We start from the raw sequence: 22,229 nt of genomic DNA on the forward strand, positions 1-22,229 counted from the left end.
ATTTTAAGTTCAAATGAGAAGGAAATCTCTACAGAAATCCTCCAGGTTGAGGGTTTCTTAGATGCTGTTTCTTTATGCAAAAGCATAAAATCCCTACTAGCTTTGGCTGGTTGAGATTTAATTGTAACTCAAGGTGGGGTGTGATTTTTTAAAATTTTAATAATTGTGTTAATCGTAGTAAGGACCTGGAGTTCAAAATAGAGACAGACTTCGGTCAAGTAGTGTTTATTCAGTTGTCAGTTTTGTTGCATAATTTGAATTTGAGTGAATTAGTGCCATTTTTTTTTTTTTTTTGGTTTTTCTCCGGTACCAGGAACCGAACTCACGACCTTGCGCTTGCCAGGCAGGCGCTTTGTCGCTGAGCTAAATCCCCAGCCCTAGTGCCATTTTTTACGCTAGTCACATTTCACATGGTTAATCACAGCCTGGCTTTCTCTTCAGTGATGCAAATGGAGGGTTGTTTGACCCTCGATTCGCATGGCTTCCATTAAAGGGAGTAGATGCACCTCAGGAGCCTGTAGAGATGAATACAATACTCTGATTTCAGGCAGAGTTCCATCTGGGACACTGGCTGTCACCTGATGTAGAGACCTAGCACGCTGTAGCTTGGATTATTGGATTGTGTGAATTTTTAAGTGCTACCAAAAAGTACAATTGCAAAAGGGAGACTAGCAGAAATTCCACCCAATGATTAGTTCCAGTTTTTTTTGAGTTCTTTCTTTGGCACCAGAATATTTGGTTTGTGAGAACATTAATAGCGTGGTGCTTTTTGATAAGGAATATACAGAATCTTGCTAATACTGAGTAAAACAAATCTATTTCTGTTTGTAAGATCCTCCTAGATTTCAAATGAAAGTGCTCATGTTGCCGATACTGGAAAAAAGAAGGCTAACACCCTTAAGGTTTTGGAATCATAAATATGTGGATTCAAACTTGTGATCTTTTTCCTCTTTCTTCTTTTAATTTAGTGAGGTAGCCAGTAAAGTGGTTTGTTCTAGTTTTTCTAGAGAAGTTGGGTTATAAGCTTTGGAAGACAGGGCCTATGCCTCTGTGCCCTGCCTGGCAGCATATTGAAATGCTCCTATCTGCACAGCGGAAACAAGAGGTGTCTCAGATATATGACATCTGCTTACACTGCCTGCAGAGTTGGGTGGTAGAAGAGGTTTTGGAGGGAAGTCCTGGGGATTGGATGACTCAGGCAAAAGTCAAGGGAATAAAGAGTTAAAATGGAAAAATTATATTCAGAGTTGGCAGGCTTCCTTGAGTGAGCTCTTGTCTTAGTCTATGACAGTGTTCAGAGCTCCTGAGCAGTGCAGGAGGTCTTATATTCTGAGTTGAACCAGTAAGGAAGGTGTTCTTATAAGCTGGGATGTTCACAGGGATTCTAGAGCCTCAGCCTGACCAGTTTCAGATTCTGACTTGCTTGTACAAAGTTAATGAAAATAAATGTCCTTCCCAACAAACTAGAAAGGCATCAAGGAAAATCAAATTAAATGTTCTCCCACTCAAACTTGTGTTTCTTTGAACACAAGCTGGAAATTTCATCCTGGTTTTGAGCTACTAGAACCTTTTCTTTCAGTGAAATCTTTTTGTTGCTGTAGCAAAGCTGCTTTACTTATCTTTGAGGGTTTTATTGCAAGGACCCTCATTCTATAAATGTCTGCATGGTGCTAGATCATCCTGGGCTCAGTGTAGTAGAGAATGATGTATGGAGACACAGTAGTTGGCTGTATATAGCTTAATCATTTAGCAGGGACAACCCCATAAATTATTCTACTGAGGAAGATTGTGGGTAGAGCTATAAATAGATGGAGAAGACCACATTTCTAATAGAAATGACAGTTTCTGGAGGAAGGGGGATGGAGAGGAAACTTGAGGCAGGTGTTGAGGACTTGCCAGAAGGCAACAGTGGGCTATGAGAAAAAGGCACCAAATGCCAAGAGAGTGTGGAGAGAATAGACGGTGGGTTATATGGGAAGACAGTGGCCAGAAGTTGCACCAGAATACAAGCTAACACTCGTACCTCCTGAGATGGGCATTGGAAGGACCTCCAGTTTGCTCCGGAAAGGGCTTTGAAGGAAATATTATTCTCTGTGGGCAAAGAAGAGAGAAGAGTTTCCTTTAATGGCTGGCCCAGTCTATGCCCCACCCGAGATGGAAGTTTCACTCTGAAGTGGAAGCACTCATCATTATAATGGCTACCATGGCTGTATGCTTTGTTCCAGGAGCTGGATAAATGTTTTATAAACATTATTAGTTTTATGTTATGGGTCCCAGAGCAAGTGAGTAGCAGTATCAAAATTCAAAGGCAGCTTTCCCTGACTCCCAAACTTTTCTTCTTCCTACTGAACCAATTAATTTAAGGAAAACAAACAAACAAACAAACAAACAGTGGAGTTAAGGATTTGGGGAATTAATTGCATAGCAGAATAGGGCCAACAGAAAGGAAAGACAATAAAGGATTTGAGTTTGTCTTCTCTTGAATACTTGGAGCATTTTTATGAATATATACTGTTTAGACTGTGAGAAAATTCAATATCTGAAAATCCTTCAGACATGTAAGCCAAGTAAAATAATTTTTATTGAGACAGTCACTAAACATGACTTCTAAAATTCTTTTAGAAAATCTTAAAAGAGAACATTATCTAGTCAAGTTTTTCTGCAAGTCAAGGCTTGCTAATGAAGGCTTGCTTGCTTATATTTCTGTAGTTCAGGAAGTTTACAAATGCAACAGTTCCTTCCCTCTTATTCTGGCATTATTATTGTGGTTGAAAAAATTTGATTTTTTTTCTTATGATATGTAATGTTCACAGGCTCATTTTTTTTCTAAGGGAAAGATTCATTTTCCTGTGTGTTACGTACACCCACCAGGGAAAAGTCAAATAGTCGTATTGTTTGTAGAAGTCTTCTTTGAAGAGTGCTCTGTATTTGTTTAGTGGAAATCATTCGGGGGACAGGGACTATCACTAACGTTTTGTTAGAATTTCTCTGTAGTTATGCCACTCTGAAGCAAGGACCTGGGTCTAGAGCAGATCTTCCAGAAAGCCTAGCTCTTAAGACTTTGAAAAGTCTTGAGACCATTTAGCTGCTAGCAACTAAAATGTGGTGGGGGATAAATAGTGAGGTCTAAGTATCAATGGAATGACAGAAATAGCATTAAACTTTTAGGGCTTCCTTTAAAGTAGAATTGTTGATAACATGAAGAATTTCACTTTTCAAAGGCTAGGTATAAATTTGTACAGTATTCATGGATTTCTTTTTTTAGTTTTTATGTATATATTTGTTTCATAGCCTTTACTTTGAAAATTCACAAATACTTTTGTCTTGGAAATTAGATATGTATTCTAGGGTGAGAGAATGGTATGCTATTATCTACAAACTCATTGCTATCTGTCTTAGTTACTTTTCTCTCGTCACTGAGACAAAATACCCAACACCTGAAGTTAAGGGAAGAAAGGTTTATTTAGCTCACACTTTGTAGCAGTTTCAGTCCTTAATCTGCTAGCTCCAAGATGGTGACATGCGGCAGGGAGGCAATAGTTTATAGCAGTGGAAGACAGCAAAAGCAACAAGAGAAGGGGGAGACAGACCTCTTTCTCGGCTTATATTGTATGCAGGGTACCCGCCCTAGGGCAGGTGTAGCACTCACACCCTTAATCCTAGTCACAGTTATGCCAAACCAATCATGGGCCTGATTTACTAATCACATACCCTTAATCCCAGTGTTACACATTCTAGATTCAGTCACCTCTGATAAAGCCCTATGACTGCATGAGGCTTTGGGGAAACATTTAGACACAAATGATAACAGTACTAATCAAGTATGTAAGATGCATGAAATATTTCTAACTGCTACCTCCAGTTATAGATTATTGGAGTTGATAAAATTCATTGGTTCTGTATTTTTTTTAAAAATGGGTAATATGCTAGCAGAGCCCCTTGTAGAATGATGGAATTTTTCTGAAATGATACACTACCATCATTTTATCCTTGAGTTTTACTGTGGAGAACTTCTTGCCCTTTTTGTCTTTTCAAATTTGAGTATTAAAATATAACAGTTTAAGTAGGGAAACAATTTCAGGGGTGATGGAGTAGTGGCCCCATGGTCCTTGTAGCACTCAGGGCAGTTTCATTGGAATTGTGGGTCCATGGAACACTTGGTGAGTTCAAGGGGTGCAATATAATGGCCACTGGTGAAGATGGCCTTATGTATAGAAGACCCATGAGCATCTGGTGGCCAGAAAAGTTAAACCAAGGCCATCAAATTAGCTTCAGGTTTATTAGAGCTAATGAGTCAGCCTAGGGGAAATCATAGGATAACTCAAAATCCTTCACTGTCAATGGCAGCCACATTTTGTCTTCAGTTATAGGTGCTGTGAACCTGTTCCAGCCTAGTTTTCTGGCCTTCAGTAACCTTTTTTAGGCTTTTCCTTGAAGATAGCTACTGTTCCAGGGACCTACACCCAGATAGGCAATCAGAGACCAAGCATGCTTTGTTGGGCTTACGAGTTTTGTATTCTAATATTACAAGACCCTCCACATCCTTCTATACATGAGATATGAGTCACATCTATGATTTTTGCTTTTGTAACAACAGCTCATGAATCGGCAATGGGTTGAGCTGTAGCATCAGTACCTAATTTCTTCATATCTAATATTGTTTAAGTCTCTCTCCTGCTTTGTAGTTTACTGATTAGCTGCTTGTTTATATAAAACATCCAAAACTCTACAAATACGTATTTCGTCCTTTACACCTCAAGTAAGAAAAGGACGTTTATGAACAACTTCATCCGGAGAGATACTGAGAACTGTTGGCAGAAATGTCGACTTCCGTCTCTCTTCTCGTAACTGTGTGAAAATTTGTTTTGAAACAGAATGCATACATGCAGGAAACACAAAACAATACACACTTGTGTTCATTTATTTATTTATTTATTTATTTTTGTTTTGTTTTGGTTTTTTTTTGGTTTTTCTCCGGTACCGGGAACCGAACTCACGACCTTGCGCTTGCCAGGCAGGCGCTTTGCCGCTGAGCTAAATCCCCAGCCCATGTGTGTTCATTTATTTAAGTTTAAAGAAATAGCTGTCACATAACCACTGTTTTTGAAGAAGGACAATAAGTTGTTGGCCGCACATCCTAGATATGTGAACTATTTGGATAGAAGTTGTGAGGAATTTACGGAGAGATAGTGTAACGGAAAGAACATCTAATGGTCATCCAAAAAGTGATCCCTTGAGCAACCTGCAGGCTAGCTCTAAGTCTAGGAAGGTCATTTCCTTCCGAATGTCCTCAGCTTTCTAGCCCCAGCAGAAACCTGTGCACTTTTCCCCTCCCTGCCTTTCCCTGGACATTTTGGATGCTGTCAGAGGGCAGTCATGAGAAAAAGTTCCCATCTTTCTTTTGGCTGTATGAGGCTTTGGGGAAACATTTATGCAATTGGAAAAAAAAAATCCTCCTGCCTTCTCTTTTTTTGCATGTCTTCATGTCTTTTCCTTTCTTCTTATTTATAATTATCTTCTCTCTTCTTATTTATAATGATCTTCTTCTGTGCATTTCTTTGGAGTGCACATATCAAGTTAAAAAAGGTAAATTGTTTTGTCCAGGGAAAGAGTGGCAAGCTAGTGACCACAGACATCCCTTTCCCCTTTCCTCCAAGCTTCCTGGGGACCTTTAGTTTTCCCTTTTCTCAACATCCCTGAGTCTGGCATTCCAGGTTTTGCTTTAGAGAAAAGTAAGAAGAGTTTATAGTGTTTGCTGTAACTTAAGTGACCCCTTTATGGGTGGCATATCGTCGGTCTGCTTTCTCACTTCATTGTTCTAGAGGTGCTTCCCTTCCTGCTTCCCTTACTCTGTTCTTCCTCACTACTACTACTGTCAACTGTCACTTTAACGACACTGTTACTTACCTATTTTCCACCCCATCTGTTAGAATAGAGGCCCCATAAAAGCAGAAACTCTGCCTCTTGTGTTTTCTGCTGAGTTTCTGGGATCTGGAACAGATTCTGGCACATTGATAGGTGCTCAGTAAATATTTGCTGTGGCTAATAGAACCCTTGGAGAGTTAAGGCTGCAGTTGTTTGTGGAATAAATAAATAGTGATGAATATTTATATACCGTTTTCCTTCTGATGGGAATCACACAATAATTAGGCTTTACACTATGTAGTTCTTAGATCTTCCATGGCATAACTTGAGGTATGCTTATTATAGTAGAACTCATATTTTTTAATGTCAAGTTTATGGATATATAATTTACATACACTAAAACTTACCCTTTAAAGTATGCATTTTCTGCCCGGCCTGGTGGTGCGGGTCTGTAATCCCAGCACTCGGGAGGCTGAGGCAGGAGGATTGTTGCAGGGTTCGAGACCAGCCTGGGCTACAAAGTGAGCTCAAGGCCAGCCTGAACTGCCTAGCGAGACTCTGTCTCAAAAAGACAAAAAAAAAAAACCAAAACAAAAAACAACAACAACAAAAAAGTATGCATTTTCCACAGATGTATACAGTTGTGTAACTACCAACCCTATCTCAACATGCTCTTTTACAATCTGTCCTCTCTCCCGCTTATAACCCTTGGCCACCACTGACCTGATTTCTGTCTCTGTTCACCTTCTTCAGAATGTCATAAATAAAATCATACAGTGTGTAGTTCTTTTGCATCCAGCTTGTTTCTCTTAGCAAAAGGTTATCAAGATAACACATTGGTGCATGTATCAGTAGTTTGTTCCTTTTGTTGCTAAGCAGTATTCCACTTTTATTTATGTGCCTGCTGATGGACATTTGGGTTGTTTGCAGTTTGGGGCTATTCTGTGGAAGCCTTCAATAAACATTAACATGTAGGTCTTTGTGTGGACATATGCTGTTATTTTGGGGGGTGAATACCTAGGATGGGATGGCTGGGCCTTATCACAAGTGTATGTACTTATTTACAAGCAACATCCAAACTTTTTCAAAGTGGCTTTTCCATTCCCACAATCAGTATGTTGCATTCTAGTTGCTCCACAAGCTCCCTGGCACTTTTTAACCTTTTAATTTAGTAGGGGTGTAGTGATACCTCATTATAGTTTTAGTTGCATTTCTGTGTAACAAATGATGTTAATCAAGTAGCTTTTGTTTATTTGAGAAGTTTATATTATAGCAGTCTTTTGTGTTCTATAGATATGAATAATTTCAAACTATCAATGGCAGTTGAAGTAAACTTTTAAAAAAATTGGTCAAAGGCTATTTTCTTCTGGTCCACACTATGTAAAACAAGATTGGGATGTGGAAATTACCAAATTTTGGCAAGAAGTAATCTACCTAGGTGACTGGTGAGAGACCTAGAGGGACTGGCCTTTAGAGCTTGAGCGTGAGGATGTGCGGAAAACCGAATTCATGACCCTGATGGCCTTGGGAGGGCAGGTCAGCCCTCAGCTAAACCTGATGTCTATGGGGAGCAAGCATAGATTCAATTACATTTTCCAGGATGCCCCAGGGGTCACCTTAGAAGCTCAGTAGTCCTTTATGACCCTCTGGAGTCTGTAGTGCGTGTATGCTAAACACAGAGCTCCCTCTCTAGGGACGGTTTGCCTGAATCAGTTAATCAAGCTTGAGAAATCAGTTATCACATGCCCAGGAATGCCATCACCCTAGAATTTTGAAATCCTATTTCATGTGTCCATCTTCGTGTTAATTAATTAAGCACACATTCTCAGAGTGCTTACTGCAGACTGGTACTATGTTTGCATACCAGGAAAGCAGTGCTGAAAGAAGCAGGGATGGTCCTTTTGCTGACTTAGGAGGGAAGGGAAAATTGAGGTTGGTCCCAGAGCACCCGGAAAGAGCTCCTAACTCAATGACCTTGCAAGGGAGGTGATCAGAAAAGAGTGGCTGGGGCAGTGACAGCTAAGTGGAAGCCCAAGGTTGGGAAAGAGTTAGCCAGGCTGATGGTGCTAGATAGGATGTTCAAGCCTGCACCACTGAAGTCCCAGCAGTAGAAGTCAACAGTGTGCAGCACATATTGAGCCTGTCATTCAGAACTCTAAGGCACTGCTGTGCAAGGAAAGTGAGGTGATGGTCAGAGAACGGGCTGGAGACCCGGTAGGGAAGCCCAGTCAACCCTGGGGGAGGACTGGGTTCCATCTGCAGAGTGGTGGCTGGTTGACAAAGGAGTGGGGAATGGCGTGTTCAGATATTTGGGTTAGTTGAACAACTTTGGGTGCTCTGTGTCAAAGGGGTAGGGGTGTGGCAACCTGGAGGTGGGCAGGCCAGAGGAGTGGCTGTTGTTCAGGAGAAAGATGAGAGTGGCCTATTGATTCATGATGCTTGTGAAGTGGGATCCTTGCCAGCCGGTAACTGGAAATGTGCACAAGGGCAGGAGTGAGCGTGCTGCGCTTTGAAGCATTGAGAAATCCAGTACATGGTACTACTTTCGTTTCTGGTTGTGCTTTGTTTGTTCACTTCCTTGAAAAACTGATGTGGAAATGTCCTTTTGGCTGTGGTTACCTGGACGGAAGAGTTCAGGCATTGCCAGATTTCTTTTATGGAGCTGCTCCCAGCACTGATTATTGTGCTCCGAGATGTAGCAGAGGTAGAAATCATGCTGCAGGCTGGGAATTGCTAAGCGAGGAGGAATTAGGGCAGGAAGTTTACCTGTTTGCACACAGCAAAGCTAGAGGAATACTTCCTACTGCTGTTCTGGGATACTCCTTACTAATCTCTTCAGTGTGTTTCCTGGGAGTGGGGGAGGGATTGTTGGAGTCAGGACCTAATTTACAGACCTGGAAGCTGCAACGTTTGGGAAAATGGTTTCCAAGAAAACTCCTCCTGGCTCTTCTTTTCTCCTTTTTAAATGAACATCCTGTGTAGGTATCTCCTCTTCCTCTGAGCTTCCCCGCTCAGGGTGTAGGGAGGCTTTTCTGTGCTGAGGTTTGGCCCTGGGGACCTCAACACCAGCCTACTCAGATTTTGATTTCCTACTTTAATTCTCCTACCTTTACAAGAATTCACAATGGATTTTGCTAGAAATAATGGAATGCCTCATTTGGACAGGATATGACTATTTTTCTGCTAAAGGATTTTGATAGAATGGAGAAACTCCTTTGGGAGGAAAGGAACTTATATTTCTTCGGCACTTACATCATGCCATGTACTGTGTTGAGAACTTACTTATATTATATTATTTAATCCTTAAAACACCATACAAAGCAGGTATTGTCATCTCCGAATTATATAGTGAGGAAATTGATGCTCCGAGAGCGTAACAGCCTTGCCAGCAACCCATGGTTGGGAAGCCGGGGCTAATTCATGTCTGGGCTTCTTCTGCTAGGTTAGTTTTACTTTTTTAATAGCAGACTTGTATTCTAGTCTCCTCATTGTTACCTGGGGATCTGAAAAGATTCATGTAGCTTATAAACCAACTAAGTGATTCCTGGAGAGCAGCTTTCGTAGGAGGAAAATCTAGCTAATTATTTATCTGTTTCTGGAATGCAAACCCTAGCCTAAGCCATTTACAAAAAAAGGGGAGAAGATTTTAAGCATGCTTCCCACAGAGCAATGCTGGTTCTTGGTGTTGTGAGGCCAGTTGACATTTTTAAACAATTTACTGCCAACTGATGTGGTGGTGCTGGTTTAAAATTTCCTGTTTTTAAAATAAGCAACTTTGTGTGTGGGGAGGGATCTGTGTTCCTTAGAAGTTTGCTGAGCAAATGGTAAAGAAAAGATAGATTTTTAAAGAAGAATTCCTGGTTTATTTGATATCTAATGAATGAATTACAAAGCTGCAGGTCATCTCTTCTCAGACATGACAAATTGCTACCAATTTCTTTTCTAGAAGTTTTTAATCTAAGACCTTGTTTGGTAGGAAACAAAAGGGTAAGATTCTATTAGAGGTTCATGTTTGCATTGAGATCTCCTTTGGATTTGTGAATGGTCTGCCTCATTTTTGGTTTTGTATTCGTAGCAGTTACTAGAGTCTTAGCTCCTTTTGCTATTGGTTTCTTAAGCCCAGTGTCCCACCTTACACCCATGCCACTACAAGTCACAAAAATTAACTCATTCATTTCATAAATAAAAGTGGTATCTCTCAAGGGTTCATGACTACCAATTGCTAACTGGACTAGCTTTACCATATCTCTTAGTTACTTGTCTTGCTGCTGAGACAGAATAACTGATACCCAAAATTAGAGGAGGAAAGGTTTATTGTAGCTCAGTTTGTAGAAGTTTCAGTTCATAGTTGGCGGGCTCCAAGGCAAAGAGGCGTGGCAGAGGAGCATCACAGGGGAGAAACTGTTCATGGCAGGCAGAAGGCAGCAAAGCAGCAACCAGTGAAGTAGTGAAGCCCTTATATTTTATATTATATTTTAATATAATAAAATATATTATATTTATAAGCTTATATATAAGCCCTTATATTCTATATTTATATTTTCCCTTATATTTTATCCAGGCTCACTCACACCCAGGAAGGGCCTTCCTATTATCCACTCCCAGAACTATACCAAGCCGATCAGTGGACTAATTTAGTAATCACACACCCTGATCCCAGCATCACATACTTAATCCCAGAATCACACATTCTAGATCCAGCCACCTCTGAAAAGCCCCACCTATGCTTGTATGAGGCTTTGGGAGGCATCTAGATGCATAACATCTTGTATATCTCTCCCTTCTTCTGCTTTACATTTTCTTCCTCTTCTCCAGCTTTAACTTTAGAATGATTATTTGGGATTATTCCAGCATTAAATAAATATAGTTACTGGGTGGGCAACTGGAATACACAGAATGCTGTATCTCTTGTTCATGAGAACCCCTTCTTGCTCTTGCATGGTGAAATATTCCGAAAGAGGCACCTGTGATACCAGACAAGCAGTAGCCAGGTCACATATTGAGATACAGGTGGAGCAAGGCCAGAAGTGTGCGTATGTCCCTGACCATGGGAGCTTGTCAGTTTCGCAGACACCATTTTGCACCTGCCTCGGTAGGCTTGTTTCTCTATGGAATAATGTTTCTTCCCAGACAGACTCAGCACTAGGGTTGTCTTTCTCACCTGGGAGCCAGGTGTTGGTGACATTCTTTTGGTGTTTACACCCAGTCATCTAAGATGTACTGAGACTTTCCAGACTAGGAAATAGCTTTATTGAATGGTGCCATTTATCACTGAAAGGACCCAACTTTGTGGCCTGATAAAATTTTGTGTTGCAGTGAGTTTTAGGGAGTAGCATGAGTCACTACAGAGTTGAGGCAAATTTATAAATGCTGCCAACATTTTATATAAGAGGGGAGGTTCTTACTTAGCGAAGTGGGGCCTGTCTCTGGGATTCCATCATGCCATTTCCGTCTGAAGTGTTTTGGCCACCTGAGATCACTCACTCTGTCTTCATTCACAAATGATCACACAAATAGAGCTAAAGTGATTAGGACCATAGGACTAGCTCTCAGGCTGTTGCCAGGTAACCTCCTAAAGCCAAGTTTGCTAGAGAACCCTCAGGCTGGGAGTCCAGACCCCTGATCTGTGGAGGAGCAGTCCTGATGAGGACTTGGGTGCTCGAGGTCTTTGGTGAGAGGGTTGCAGTGACTGCCCTCATTGGCTTATGGCTTTGCAGTAGTAACTGACTGATGGTTTTCTCTCCTTTATCTTTCAGTTAATGACCAGCCACGGTGTCCCTGCCGTGAGCTCTGGCCGCCGCCTCCAGGGCTCCCAAGCCACACACAAGCTTCTGCGGTGTTGGGGGTGGTAACATGGCGTGTTGGCCTCAGCTGAGGCTGCTGCTGTGGAAGAACCTGACTTTTAGAAGAAGACAAACAGTAAGTGTGGGTTTCTTGGGGGGCTTCTCTCAGGCTTTTCTCCACAGTGTTGGGTTGAGGGTAGAGGAGGGAGGGAGGAAGGGAGTGCTCTTGGTTTTCATATAGTAAGCAAATCTGGCGCTGTGGATCCAGGACTGCACAGTCCTGGTGTGGCCTACTGTGTCACATAGAAGGGATTTACAGCCAGGCAGAAATGTTGGGTTTGGTTTGTGCTAGGCCCCAGGCCTGAGTTCCGATCTCTGGCTCCTGGGCGTAGAATTGTCCCGGTCACTGCACTGTTTCTTTGGGCTGCAGCCCAGGAGCCCCCTAGTTCTCTAAGAGCACCTCATGGGCCCCTGTATTTCTAGGAGTTCATAAAGGAAGTTACTATGCAAGAAAGAGTAAGATCTCTTCAAGATCAGTGCCTCGGTCTCTCACTGTCAGTCTGGATTCCTTCCTTACAGCACTGACTGCGGGCCTGGAAGAATATCACAAAGGAGGCTAGTCTTAGTTCTGTGGAGAGTTCTAAGTCATTCACTGCCTAGAAGGCCAATAGCGACTTGGGTAATCCTAAGAAGATCATGCTTAATGCACAGGTGAATGATATTTTTCCACAGATGAATGTGAGAGCTATAGACAGGGTAAGCTCCCTGAAGATCAAGCATCAGCTCTTGGCTTCTTGATCTCTGATCACTTTTTCTTAGTGATCCTGCTTAATCTTCTGGGCTTAGCTACACACTTCTCTGTAGTTCTCTAAATTTGGTTCTTGTCCTGCCTCCGGAATTCTAAGCCTCCATCCCTACCCCTCTTGGCTGTCTTAACCTGTTTGTAACCAAAATGATCATCTTTCTGGAACTCAGAAGAGCTGTGAAGAACCTTAAAGAGAATTTAATTCAGTGTTTTTCAAAGTAGAATAATGTTTGGACGTTCTTTAAAAGGACACAAATGTCAAGGTACTCTTGAGTTCACTGAATTTCTCTTTATTATACTGTTCCTTAAGTATGTTCCTATGTATGAAAACTAGATACATATTTGTAAATTAAATATAAACAAAATTTCAAAAACAGTAGAATTCAAAAGGACAACCATAAGTGTAGTGAGACTACTGATGTTGTTTAGCTGAAACCCAAGTTATAAATTGCAAGGTGAATATGGTAGTAGATGTGTATTGCTGATCTTCTTGGGTTTGGCCAGTCTGTACTACTTTGTGCTAATGATTGAATTCTCCATCCAGTTTTCTACTGGAACAACTTTCATTTGATGTCATTCGGCTTTCACTTCGTCCAATTCCATCACTGATAAATTGAGTCTGAATTGGCTCCTTTCTCATTTGCCTGCTGGAATTAAACTGGTGCCAGCATAATCACCCACAAAAATACAAACTTAGGCTTTGAAGACTTGTGCCAGAACTTGATTCTAAAATAAATATTCACAAAAAAACAGATACATTCATCAGACTTTGTTTAGATGACCACTGAAATGAAAACCCAAAATGTTTAACATCCTCATAGAGAACTCAGGTATAACTCATCAAAAGATTGCCACTTCTAGTTTGAGAAATGCCAGTTTTGTCCAGCTCATCATTTTACAGATGGGGATTCTGAATCACAAAATCATTGAGAATAGAATCGATACATCTGGTATGTTTAGGTAATAATTATAGTAGAATATAATGCCTAATATTATATTAATAAAATAAAAACCTTTAGAATAAATTTCTGTGTACCATATACAAGAGGGTTATTAAGTGGATTATTCCTTTTAAGACCCCATAAAGTGCTGTTTCTCCTCATGTCATAGCTGAGGAATATGACGTGCAGAGAGGTTAAGAGAGGTTAGGTTACCAGAGGTCCACCTCACTAATGAGGAGCATAGGTAGAATTTAAATCCAAATAATCTGACTCCAAAGTTGGTAGTGTACATTGCTGTGTCAGGTCGCCTTTTAGTAGCAGTCTTATTTTTTCTCTCTTCCATCTACAATCTTGAAGTTTTTGACTTTTTTTTTGCCTTAGCTCCTGCGTCTTGCAGTTGGTCTGAGACCCTGTGTTCCCATGTCTAGTATGTTTGTAGATATCCTTATGCTTAGCAATGTGATCCACATTCTGTGCCTTTTCTCAACCTGGTGGCAGCAGCCCATTTGGTGGAAAATCGTCTCTGCCATAGTGTGTCCATTAGTAAAATGTAAGAACCATATCATTTTTTTTTTTTTTCCCTGTACCGGGAGTTGAACTCACGACCTTGTGCTTACCAGGCAGGCACTGTGCTGCTGAGCTAAAGCCCCAGACCCCAGAACCGTATCATTTTAACAAGCAAAAAAGGGGCTCAAACTTCTGATTTCACAGATGAGGAACCTGGTGCACAAAGCGTGGAAGAGATTTTCCCCAAGGTCAGCCAAGCAACAACCAAGCTCGGACTAGAGGCTGAGATCTCATCCCATTCCATCACAGTGGACTTTTCTTCCTTCTTCTGACTCCTTTGCAGCTGCATGACAGTGCCCAGCTTGCGGGTGGAGGAAATATCAGGGAAGAGATTTTCTGTGCTCAGACAGGAAAAGAGCTGGAAACACACTGTCCTGGAACAGGATGTGGGGTTGGGTCATCCAGCCTGGGCCAGTCTCTACTGGCTTTAAGCTTGTTGCTTCTTGCTCAATATTGTTTATCCCTTTAAAAGGGATAGGCTAGAAAGATAGGCAGGCCTAATTAGAGGCAATTTGTGGCAGAGATTTTGTGGAAGAAGGAAGTATGGGTCGAACCTGTGACACAAATGATCTTTTTAAGATGCTACAGGGCTACCTGCTAGCCCATTTGAATTACCTCCCTTCCTGATTTCTAAAGGCAATGCATTTTGCTGAATTAAAAAACAAAAACCGGAGGTTTATTTCAAGCCACAGATGCTTAGATAGTCAGAGCTAAAGCTGGAAAGATCTGTCCTATTCCTTGTATAGTTAGTTGATGGGACTGAGGCTCAGCGGGATGCTGGGGTCCAGAAAGGGTCAGTCCTAACAGCAGCACCAGAACAAATTTCTTTTTGATCTGCAGACCAGGCCCTTCTTGGCAGACTTTGCTTTATCTCTGCTGAAGATTTTATAATCCCCAGCCTGAGATATGGACTGATAGCTACTTCCTGTTGTACTAGGATACTTCCTATTCTGCATTGGCTTGGTTGTCTAGATCAAGTTGTTTAGACATCTGAAACTGTTAAGGTTTTTGGTGCCGCTTTGTTACTTCACATAGTCAGAACCAGTCCTGCCCATTAGGCAGAGGAAGTCAGCAGCCCCTTGATGGCTCATGCCCACAATGCATGGAAATTCATTGTGTATTTCACTGCTTCTGAGATCCTGGCAGGTATACACTTAGTCCCAGAGCCCAACACAGAACCTTGCACTTGGGGACACGCTTGGCAGGAATTTGCGGACTGAGTGTTAAATGTGTTGCTGGTCCATTACCTTTGATGTCTTGAGAAGGTGCTTTTGTGCTGCTGCCAGGAGGAATAGAATGCATATATGAAAACCTGAAGCTGAGAGACCTATTCCAGAGTGGCCCTGTTGCTAGGCAGCTTTGCCCTTCTCAGTGCCCTTATTTGCTCACGAGTCCTGGAGACCCCGCTCCTGGGCCTCTATTCTGCAGACCATGGGACCATCCACCAGGGTTAGTTTTCTCTCAAGCAAAGAGTACAATGAAGTGAGTTGCGCAAGTTGGGTGCAAAGCTCAGTTTGGGTCCAAAGTAACAGTTAACTTGTGTGGGTGGCCGTCATTCAGCACAAACAGGGTTGGGGACAGGAAGTGGGAGGGACTCCGGAGCTCTCAGGATCCTCATCTGGTTTTAGGTTAGCCAGAGGCCAAGGTCTCCATGGAGCATATGGAACAAAATGATGGTGGCCCAATAGTATCTTTTCTTTAGCTTTTACCTGTAATTTTTCAATTAGATCTGACCAGCCGTTTAGCTCGGAAAATAGGTAATTCTAACTTTTGCATAACTAAGAGTACTACTACCTGGAAACTCTTTAATGACGAGGAATAGGCTATCAAATCAACCAATCTCCTTTCTGAATCAGTAGAGAATCTTACAGAGTGGATGGAATCTGTCCTGCTCTTAGGTCTCACCCAACAGCATTGGTTACAGTTCTAAACCTAGCTTGGCCACCATGTGCCTCAGTGACCTAGGAAAGCTCATTTCTTCAGAGCTGTAGTTTTCTCTTATGTGGAATGAAGAAAATCAGAACAAGCAGCCACTTGCTTCATTTGTATAGACATTTATTGGCGTCTGTTACTTGTGGGCTGTTGTGCTAGGTAGACAGTAGTAAACCAGGTGGACACAATCCCTGCCCACACAGCTTGCAGGTTAGCAAGGGAAGCAGACCCAGAACATAGCAGCACAGAAACAAGAATAGCACTGAAGCTGTGAAGTTACGAAGGGAACAGCCAGACAAAGGATGGTATGAACAGGTGTGGGCAGAGACCTTGCATTAGGTCATAGCATTTAAGCCCAGAGCCCTGAAATTCGAGCGGCAGTGTTAGCCAGGCAGAGACTCAGGGGCTCAAAGATGGAGACACTGCGTTCCAGACAGAAAGACAGCGGTGCTTGTTCCTGGGTCCAGGAACACAAAGCATCCAGTGGCATTCATTGGTGGAGTGAAGGAAGGCTAGCGGGGCGTGGGTTGGGTATAGGTAGGGCCAGATCGCATAGGGCCTTTTAGCTAGGGAACAGAAGGCTACCGGTAGTCAGTTTTATTTCATGTGCTAAAGGAGTCCCTGAGGTGGGTGGGCCAGGGGCTCTAGGGTGGATCTTGTGGTACCTGATACTTAGTGAACTTGAATGATGAGAACCCCAGGAAACAATTATAATCATTGCATACCTATATACCATTTTATGTTCTTCTTTTATTTAACATTATTTGGTACATATATCCCCATATTTCCAAATAACCTTTATATTTACAGTCCTAATTCCTGATGTGTAGGCTGTGGTTGGTGGTTTTGAAAGTACTTGTGTGTGTGTATGTGTGTGGTGCTGGGGGTGGAACCCAGGCCCTCACACTGAGCTACAGCCTCTGTTCCTTTTAATTTGAGATAGGGTCTCACACAGTCATTAAATTACTCTGGCTGGGCTTGATCCTGTGATCCTCCTGCCTCAGCCTCCTAGAGTGCTGGGATGACAGGCACATGCTACCATGCTTGGCTTGAAAGTACCTATACCTATTACATCTCAGATTTCGTAGTAATTCAGAGGAGTATGCATCGCAATTTCTGCTTCACAAGTGAAGAAAGTACAGTTAATAAATTAGTAAGGTGAGTGGCTAGAGTTTGGGGTCTAAATCTATCGTGGGATAATGCCCTTGACATTATGGATAGCTTTACAGTAAACTATCAAAGAAGTTTTTTATTGTTTAAATTCAAACTCTATTGCCAACATTTAGTTTCTTCCCAGTGTTTTCTGTTACAAATAAATTACTCTAAAGATTTTATATACAGAGCCTTTTCTTCCTTTAGTACTCTTTTTTCAGGCCACAACCTCATGAGTAGAATTACTAGGCCAAAGAGAAATGACCCTTGAGGTTTATGACCGTATGTCCTTCCAAAGGATGGAGCTAATTCATCAGTGTGTCAGGCTCTACAGTTCAAGAAAGTCAGACCTCTTTTTTTTTCCTCCTGTAGCATTTGTGTGATTTGGTTTTTAAGACTTCACTTTAGTTTTTCCACATCTATTTGAAATATATATGGTGTTAGGGGTGGATCTGATTAATTTTTTTCTATTCATATAATGTGATCCCAGTAGCTTTTGTTCAGTAGTAATTCCTTACCCAGTTATTTTTGGGGCATTAATAACATTAATAGCATTGGTCTGTGCAAGAGTCAGTTTTGAACCTTTTCATTTGTCTATTTGATGGGTGTGCATTACTTTGGTGTCGATTCTGCTCAGGGTCTACTTTTACTTTGCTAAATATTCTGTTATCTGAGAATGCTTGTGTCCCATACTTCTGTCTTAGTCTCCTAGAATTCTTTGGTATTTTCATCCATTTAATTTCTTAGTGAATATTACTACATTATGAAGCTCTACAGGTGTCTTTCACTACTTTAAGTCAAACTTTAAATCTATAAATTAGCTTTGGAAATTTGGACACTAAATGTTCCTATCCAGAAGTATGGCTTAGATCTCATTAATTCCTGTCCCCTTTGTTTATCTTACTAAAGTTCTGTAATTTCTTTTGTAAAAAGAATCACATATTCAATCTGTTAATAATATCTAAGTTTTCTGTTTGTGTTCTTCCTGTGAATAGTATTTCCCCCCCCCAACTTCATATTAATTTATCTGGTTATCATTGGTCAGTAGCAGTGGTATCATTTAGGATAATTTATCCTGGCTTTATCCAGGATACTTTATCCTGGTTTGATGAACTTACCCATGTTTTAAATTCATTTGCAGCTTTTTCATTAGTTTTGTTAGTTCTGCTAGATTTATGATCATGCTGTAAACTGAAAGGATATTTTCATTTTGACATTTATTCTTTTTGTTTCTTTTTTCGTGCCCCATTGAAATTTCAAACATCTTCAACTCAGTACTAAAAAACAATGATTTCTTTTTTCAGCATGAACTGACTTTTTTTGGCTACTGTTAGTCAGAAGACCCTTGCACAGGGCAAGGTCTTTATTCCATGGAATTTCTGTGATCTTTAAACATGCCCCTTTCCCTGACCCAGCCTTGAACTGATACGAATAAATCTTGAGAAGTTAAGTCCACCTTGACTATGTACTTAGGCGAGGCAGCTAAATGCGTTCATAGTGATTAGACTGTGGTGTATGAGCTTGTACAGCCAGCAGTGAAAGTTAGGCATGAACACTCAGGTGGACACTGAACTTCTGTGGTGTGTAAGATTTTAACTCACCTCTGAAGAGTGACTCAAGAATGGTTTGATGCGTATTGAATAATACAATGATGATAGCAGCCACGATGAGCTAGATTCCATTCTAAGCCTTTTACATGAGATAACATTTAATTCTCATAATAATATGTAGTATAATGTTTAACGAGGGAATAATTTCATGTATGTAACTTTTTGATATTTTAAATTTAGAATTTCCTTGGGATAGGTTCCCAGGAATATTATTTGGTCAGAGGTGATAAGCATGACTCTTGAATACCCATTGCCAAACTGCTTCCCCAAAAGCCGAAGTAGTTTGTTTTCATCTTCGTTATTTGATAAACTTTAGTTCTTTCTCTTACCCAACAAACACTTGCTAAGCCCTGTGTGGCAGGCTTAGTGAGAGGACAGTGGCCCTGGGGGAGACGCTTATATATAAATGGGGTCCTGCTGTGCCAGGTGCTGATAGAGGGCTGGAGAACCTGGGGACTGAGAGACAGCTTCCAACATACCTGGTAGAGAATTTTATTTTCTATTTTATTTTATTTTTTTTGTCTTTTTGAGACAGGGTCTTACTATGCAGTTCAGGCTGGCCTTAAGCTCACTTTGTAGCCCAGGCTGGTCTCTAACTCACAATGATCCTCCTGCCTCAGCCTCCCGAGTGCTGGGATTACAGGTGTGTGTCACCACGCCCAGCAAGAAATTCATTTCCATAGTGGAGTCATTGCTATGTTCTTTGGCAGAAAAGAAATGGCTCCCCCCTCACCTTTACTAAGGCATAACTGACAATTAAAAGTTGTATATGTTTAAGGGGTATGATGTGATACTTTGATATACATCAGCTTAAAAGATGGACATGAAATAAAAAGACATTCACTATGAATTAAAAAAGAGACTGAATGTCATCTGCAAGCTTGGAGATTTCAGTGTGTGCTCCTTCTTTGGAGTTCTTTACAGAAATATTTAGCGAGACCAGCCCCACTGTTGGTCTTGGGGACCCCGCTAGCAGCATGTTTTCTTTTGGAGAAGAGTCTTCTTGCCTTTTCTTCTTTCTTGATGTGCTGACTTCACAAACTATAGTTTTACAGTTATATGTTATAGTTTACTGTTTTTTTTTTAATTGGAAAACTAATGCACATTTGTTATGGAGAATTTAGAAAATGTAAGACAGCATTGAAAAAAGCCATCTATGTTCTTATGATCCCAGAACATCCATGCTTATTCTCTTGTTTTACTTCCTTCCAAAAAAATAAAAGATTCCAAAATGAGTTTTATGTGGAACTGTTCCAAAGGTCTTGGGAAATTAAAAGCTAATTATTAAAAATAACAAAAATCAAACAATAAATAATAAACAAAATGAAGCAAAAATCCCCAAACACTTGGAAATACAAGCAGTAGCAGAGGGTTCTAATATGAGCTTGTCATAGAATGGAATATCAAGTGGCCATTAAAAGCCATATTTTAAGAGAATGTTTTCTGTGATGGAAAATGCTCCATGGGATGAACCACAATAGGGACAGGTGACTGTGAGGGCTCAGGGAGATGCAGTGGGACAAGGGTGCACAGAGTATTGAGGGAGCCCAGGAGCAGGGCTTTTAGCTCACTAAGATTTTAGTAAAGGACATTGTACCTGAAGGCTGAGTAGAAAGTGAGCCTGGTAAAATAGGTAGAGAAGCATCTTCCCTGATTTAAGGAAGGCATAGAGATACAGAATGGTATGTTACAAGGTGAGACTGCAAATAATTCAATGTTACTAAAGCTCAGAGAGTGGCGTGATAGGCTGGAGAAATTGCCCAATTATTAAGTGAACTTTCTGTGCATTTCCCAGAGCCCAGTAGTATTGGGCACTATGTTACGTTTCAAATTCACACTACTCTGTCTTATTTCTTACTCAGTGTCAGCTCCTGCTGGAAGTGGCCTGGCCTCTGTTTATCTTCCTGATCTTGATCTCTGTGCGGCTGAGCTACCCACCCTACGAACAACATGAATGTGAGTATCTGTGGACGATGTCTGAGACTCACTGCTGGCAAATGAAATCCAGGCAGTGAACATGGGCTGCATTTACCTTTGCTGGAGATGCTTTCTTTAGGGAACACCCACATATGGCTTGGAACAGAAAATCCAGGCTTCTAAGTTTTTGATGAGCAGACTATATTCAGGCCTAGAGGTGATAATAATAATGATACCAGTAGTTAATATCAGTTTCACACAGTTTAAATCATAAAAGTAAGATTGCTGAGAGTTCAGATACACTCTTAAAGTGGTGGTTTAGCATAATATCATGTGGTCCCTGCTGGTCTTTTCCATATGCATATGTCTTAATCACACAGTTGAAAATCATGAGCCGGGCATGGTGGTGCATGTCTGTAATCCCAGCATTTGGGAGGCTGAGGCAGGAGGACCATTACAAGTTCAAGACCAACCTGGGCTACAAAGTGAGCTCAAGGCCAGCCTGAACTGCATCGTGAGACCCTGACTCAAAAAGACAAAAAAAAAAAAAAAAAAAAAGGAAATCATGAAAACACATTAAGCTGCATTTGCATAGAGCATCTCAATTTGACCAACGTGTCATTTGCTTTTCATAAAAACTTTGTAGACTATTATTATTATCATTTGCATTAATTTTTTGCTAAGTAGATTGGAACTAATGTAGGTTCAGGGACTTATCAATGGTCCCATATCTTGTAGGAACAAAGACAGAATAAAAACTCAGGTTATTTGACTCTCAGTTAATGTGTTTTGAACATGGTTTTTACAGTGATGGTGGGAAATACAGTAGTGACTAAGAACACAAGCTTATTTGGGTTTGAATGTGGATTTCAGCAGTCACTGGGCATAGCACTTGGGCAAGTGACTTCAGCATCTTTTAAAAAAGGGAATGGCAATACCTTGTATTATTGTCACCAGTGTTATCATCCTATCATCATAAGCTTTTTTTTGTTTTTGTTTTTTTTCTGGTACCGGCAACTGAACTCACGACCTTGCGCTTGCCAGGCAGGCGCTTTTGCCGCTGAGCTAAATCCCCAGCCCCTATCATCATAAGCTTTTATGGATGGGCTTGATGGGTGGATTGACCCTATAGAGAATGTTCAAATCTAAAGCATTACCTCTTATGAGACAGTTTTAGATACGACCTCCGCTTCACTGTCCCAAGGACTTTCCTTACCACTTGTCAGCTCCACCCGTAGCCCCATCAGATCCGTAGGCTTACGGGATTTTATTCTAGGAAAGCCATGGGGCCAAAGTACTTTTTAATCATGTATCTTGAGCTGGTCCCATCTTTTGCAGCACATAGCAGCATGACTTCCATACTAATTTGCTAATACATATCATACATATTCAAGTTAAATGTATACACAAAACTTCAAGGCCATTCTTCCAGATATGATTTCCTGATTTCATCAAAACAGGATGGAGCACATAATTAGATCTATATTCAATTTATGGTTCTGTGAGTTAGTTCTGATTTCTCTTTTGGAATCTCAAAGAGATTTTGTTGATTGATTAGCAAGTGCACATTCCATTGTACTTAAGCATTACCCTGAGCCCCACAGAAGTGTATGTTTTACAGCACATTCAGCTTTCCCATCCCCAGATGATTATTTTT

At 41.0% G+C, this 22,229-nt stretch overlaps 1 protein-coding gene across 2 annotated transcripts in view; it reads left to right on the plus strand.

Annotated features, from left to right (window-relative positions):
* Positions 1-22,229, plus strand: part of Abca1 (ATP-binding cassette, sub-family A (ABC1), member 1) — a 127,764-nt gene that overhangs the window by 11,515 nt on the left and 94,020 nt on the right. For both annotated transcript variants that reach the window (XM_005382783.2, XM_005382782.2), the window contains exons 2-3: positions 11,622-11,784; positions 20,518-20,611. In XM_005382783.2, the coding sequence (XP_005382840.1) occupies positions 11,719-11,784; positions 20,518-20,611 (160 nt within the window). In that variant the 5' untranslated portion in view covers positions 11,622-11,718. The remainder of the gene's footprint in view (positions 1-11,621; positions 11,785-20,517; positions 20,612-22,229) is intronic.

Source organism: Chinchilla lanigera, unplaced genomic scaffold, assembly GCF_000276665.1.
Source record: "Chinchilla lanigera isolate Chin_1 unplaced genomic scaffold, ChiLan1.0 scaffold00018, whole genome shotgun sequence".
In the NCBI taxonomy this organism is placed as follows: domain Eukaryota; kingdom Metazoa; phylum Chordata; class Mammalia; order Rodentia; family Chinchillidae; genus Chinchilla; species Chinchilla lanigera.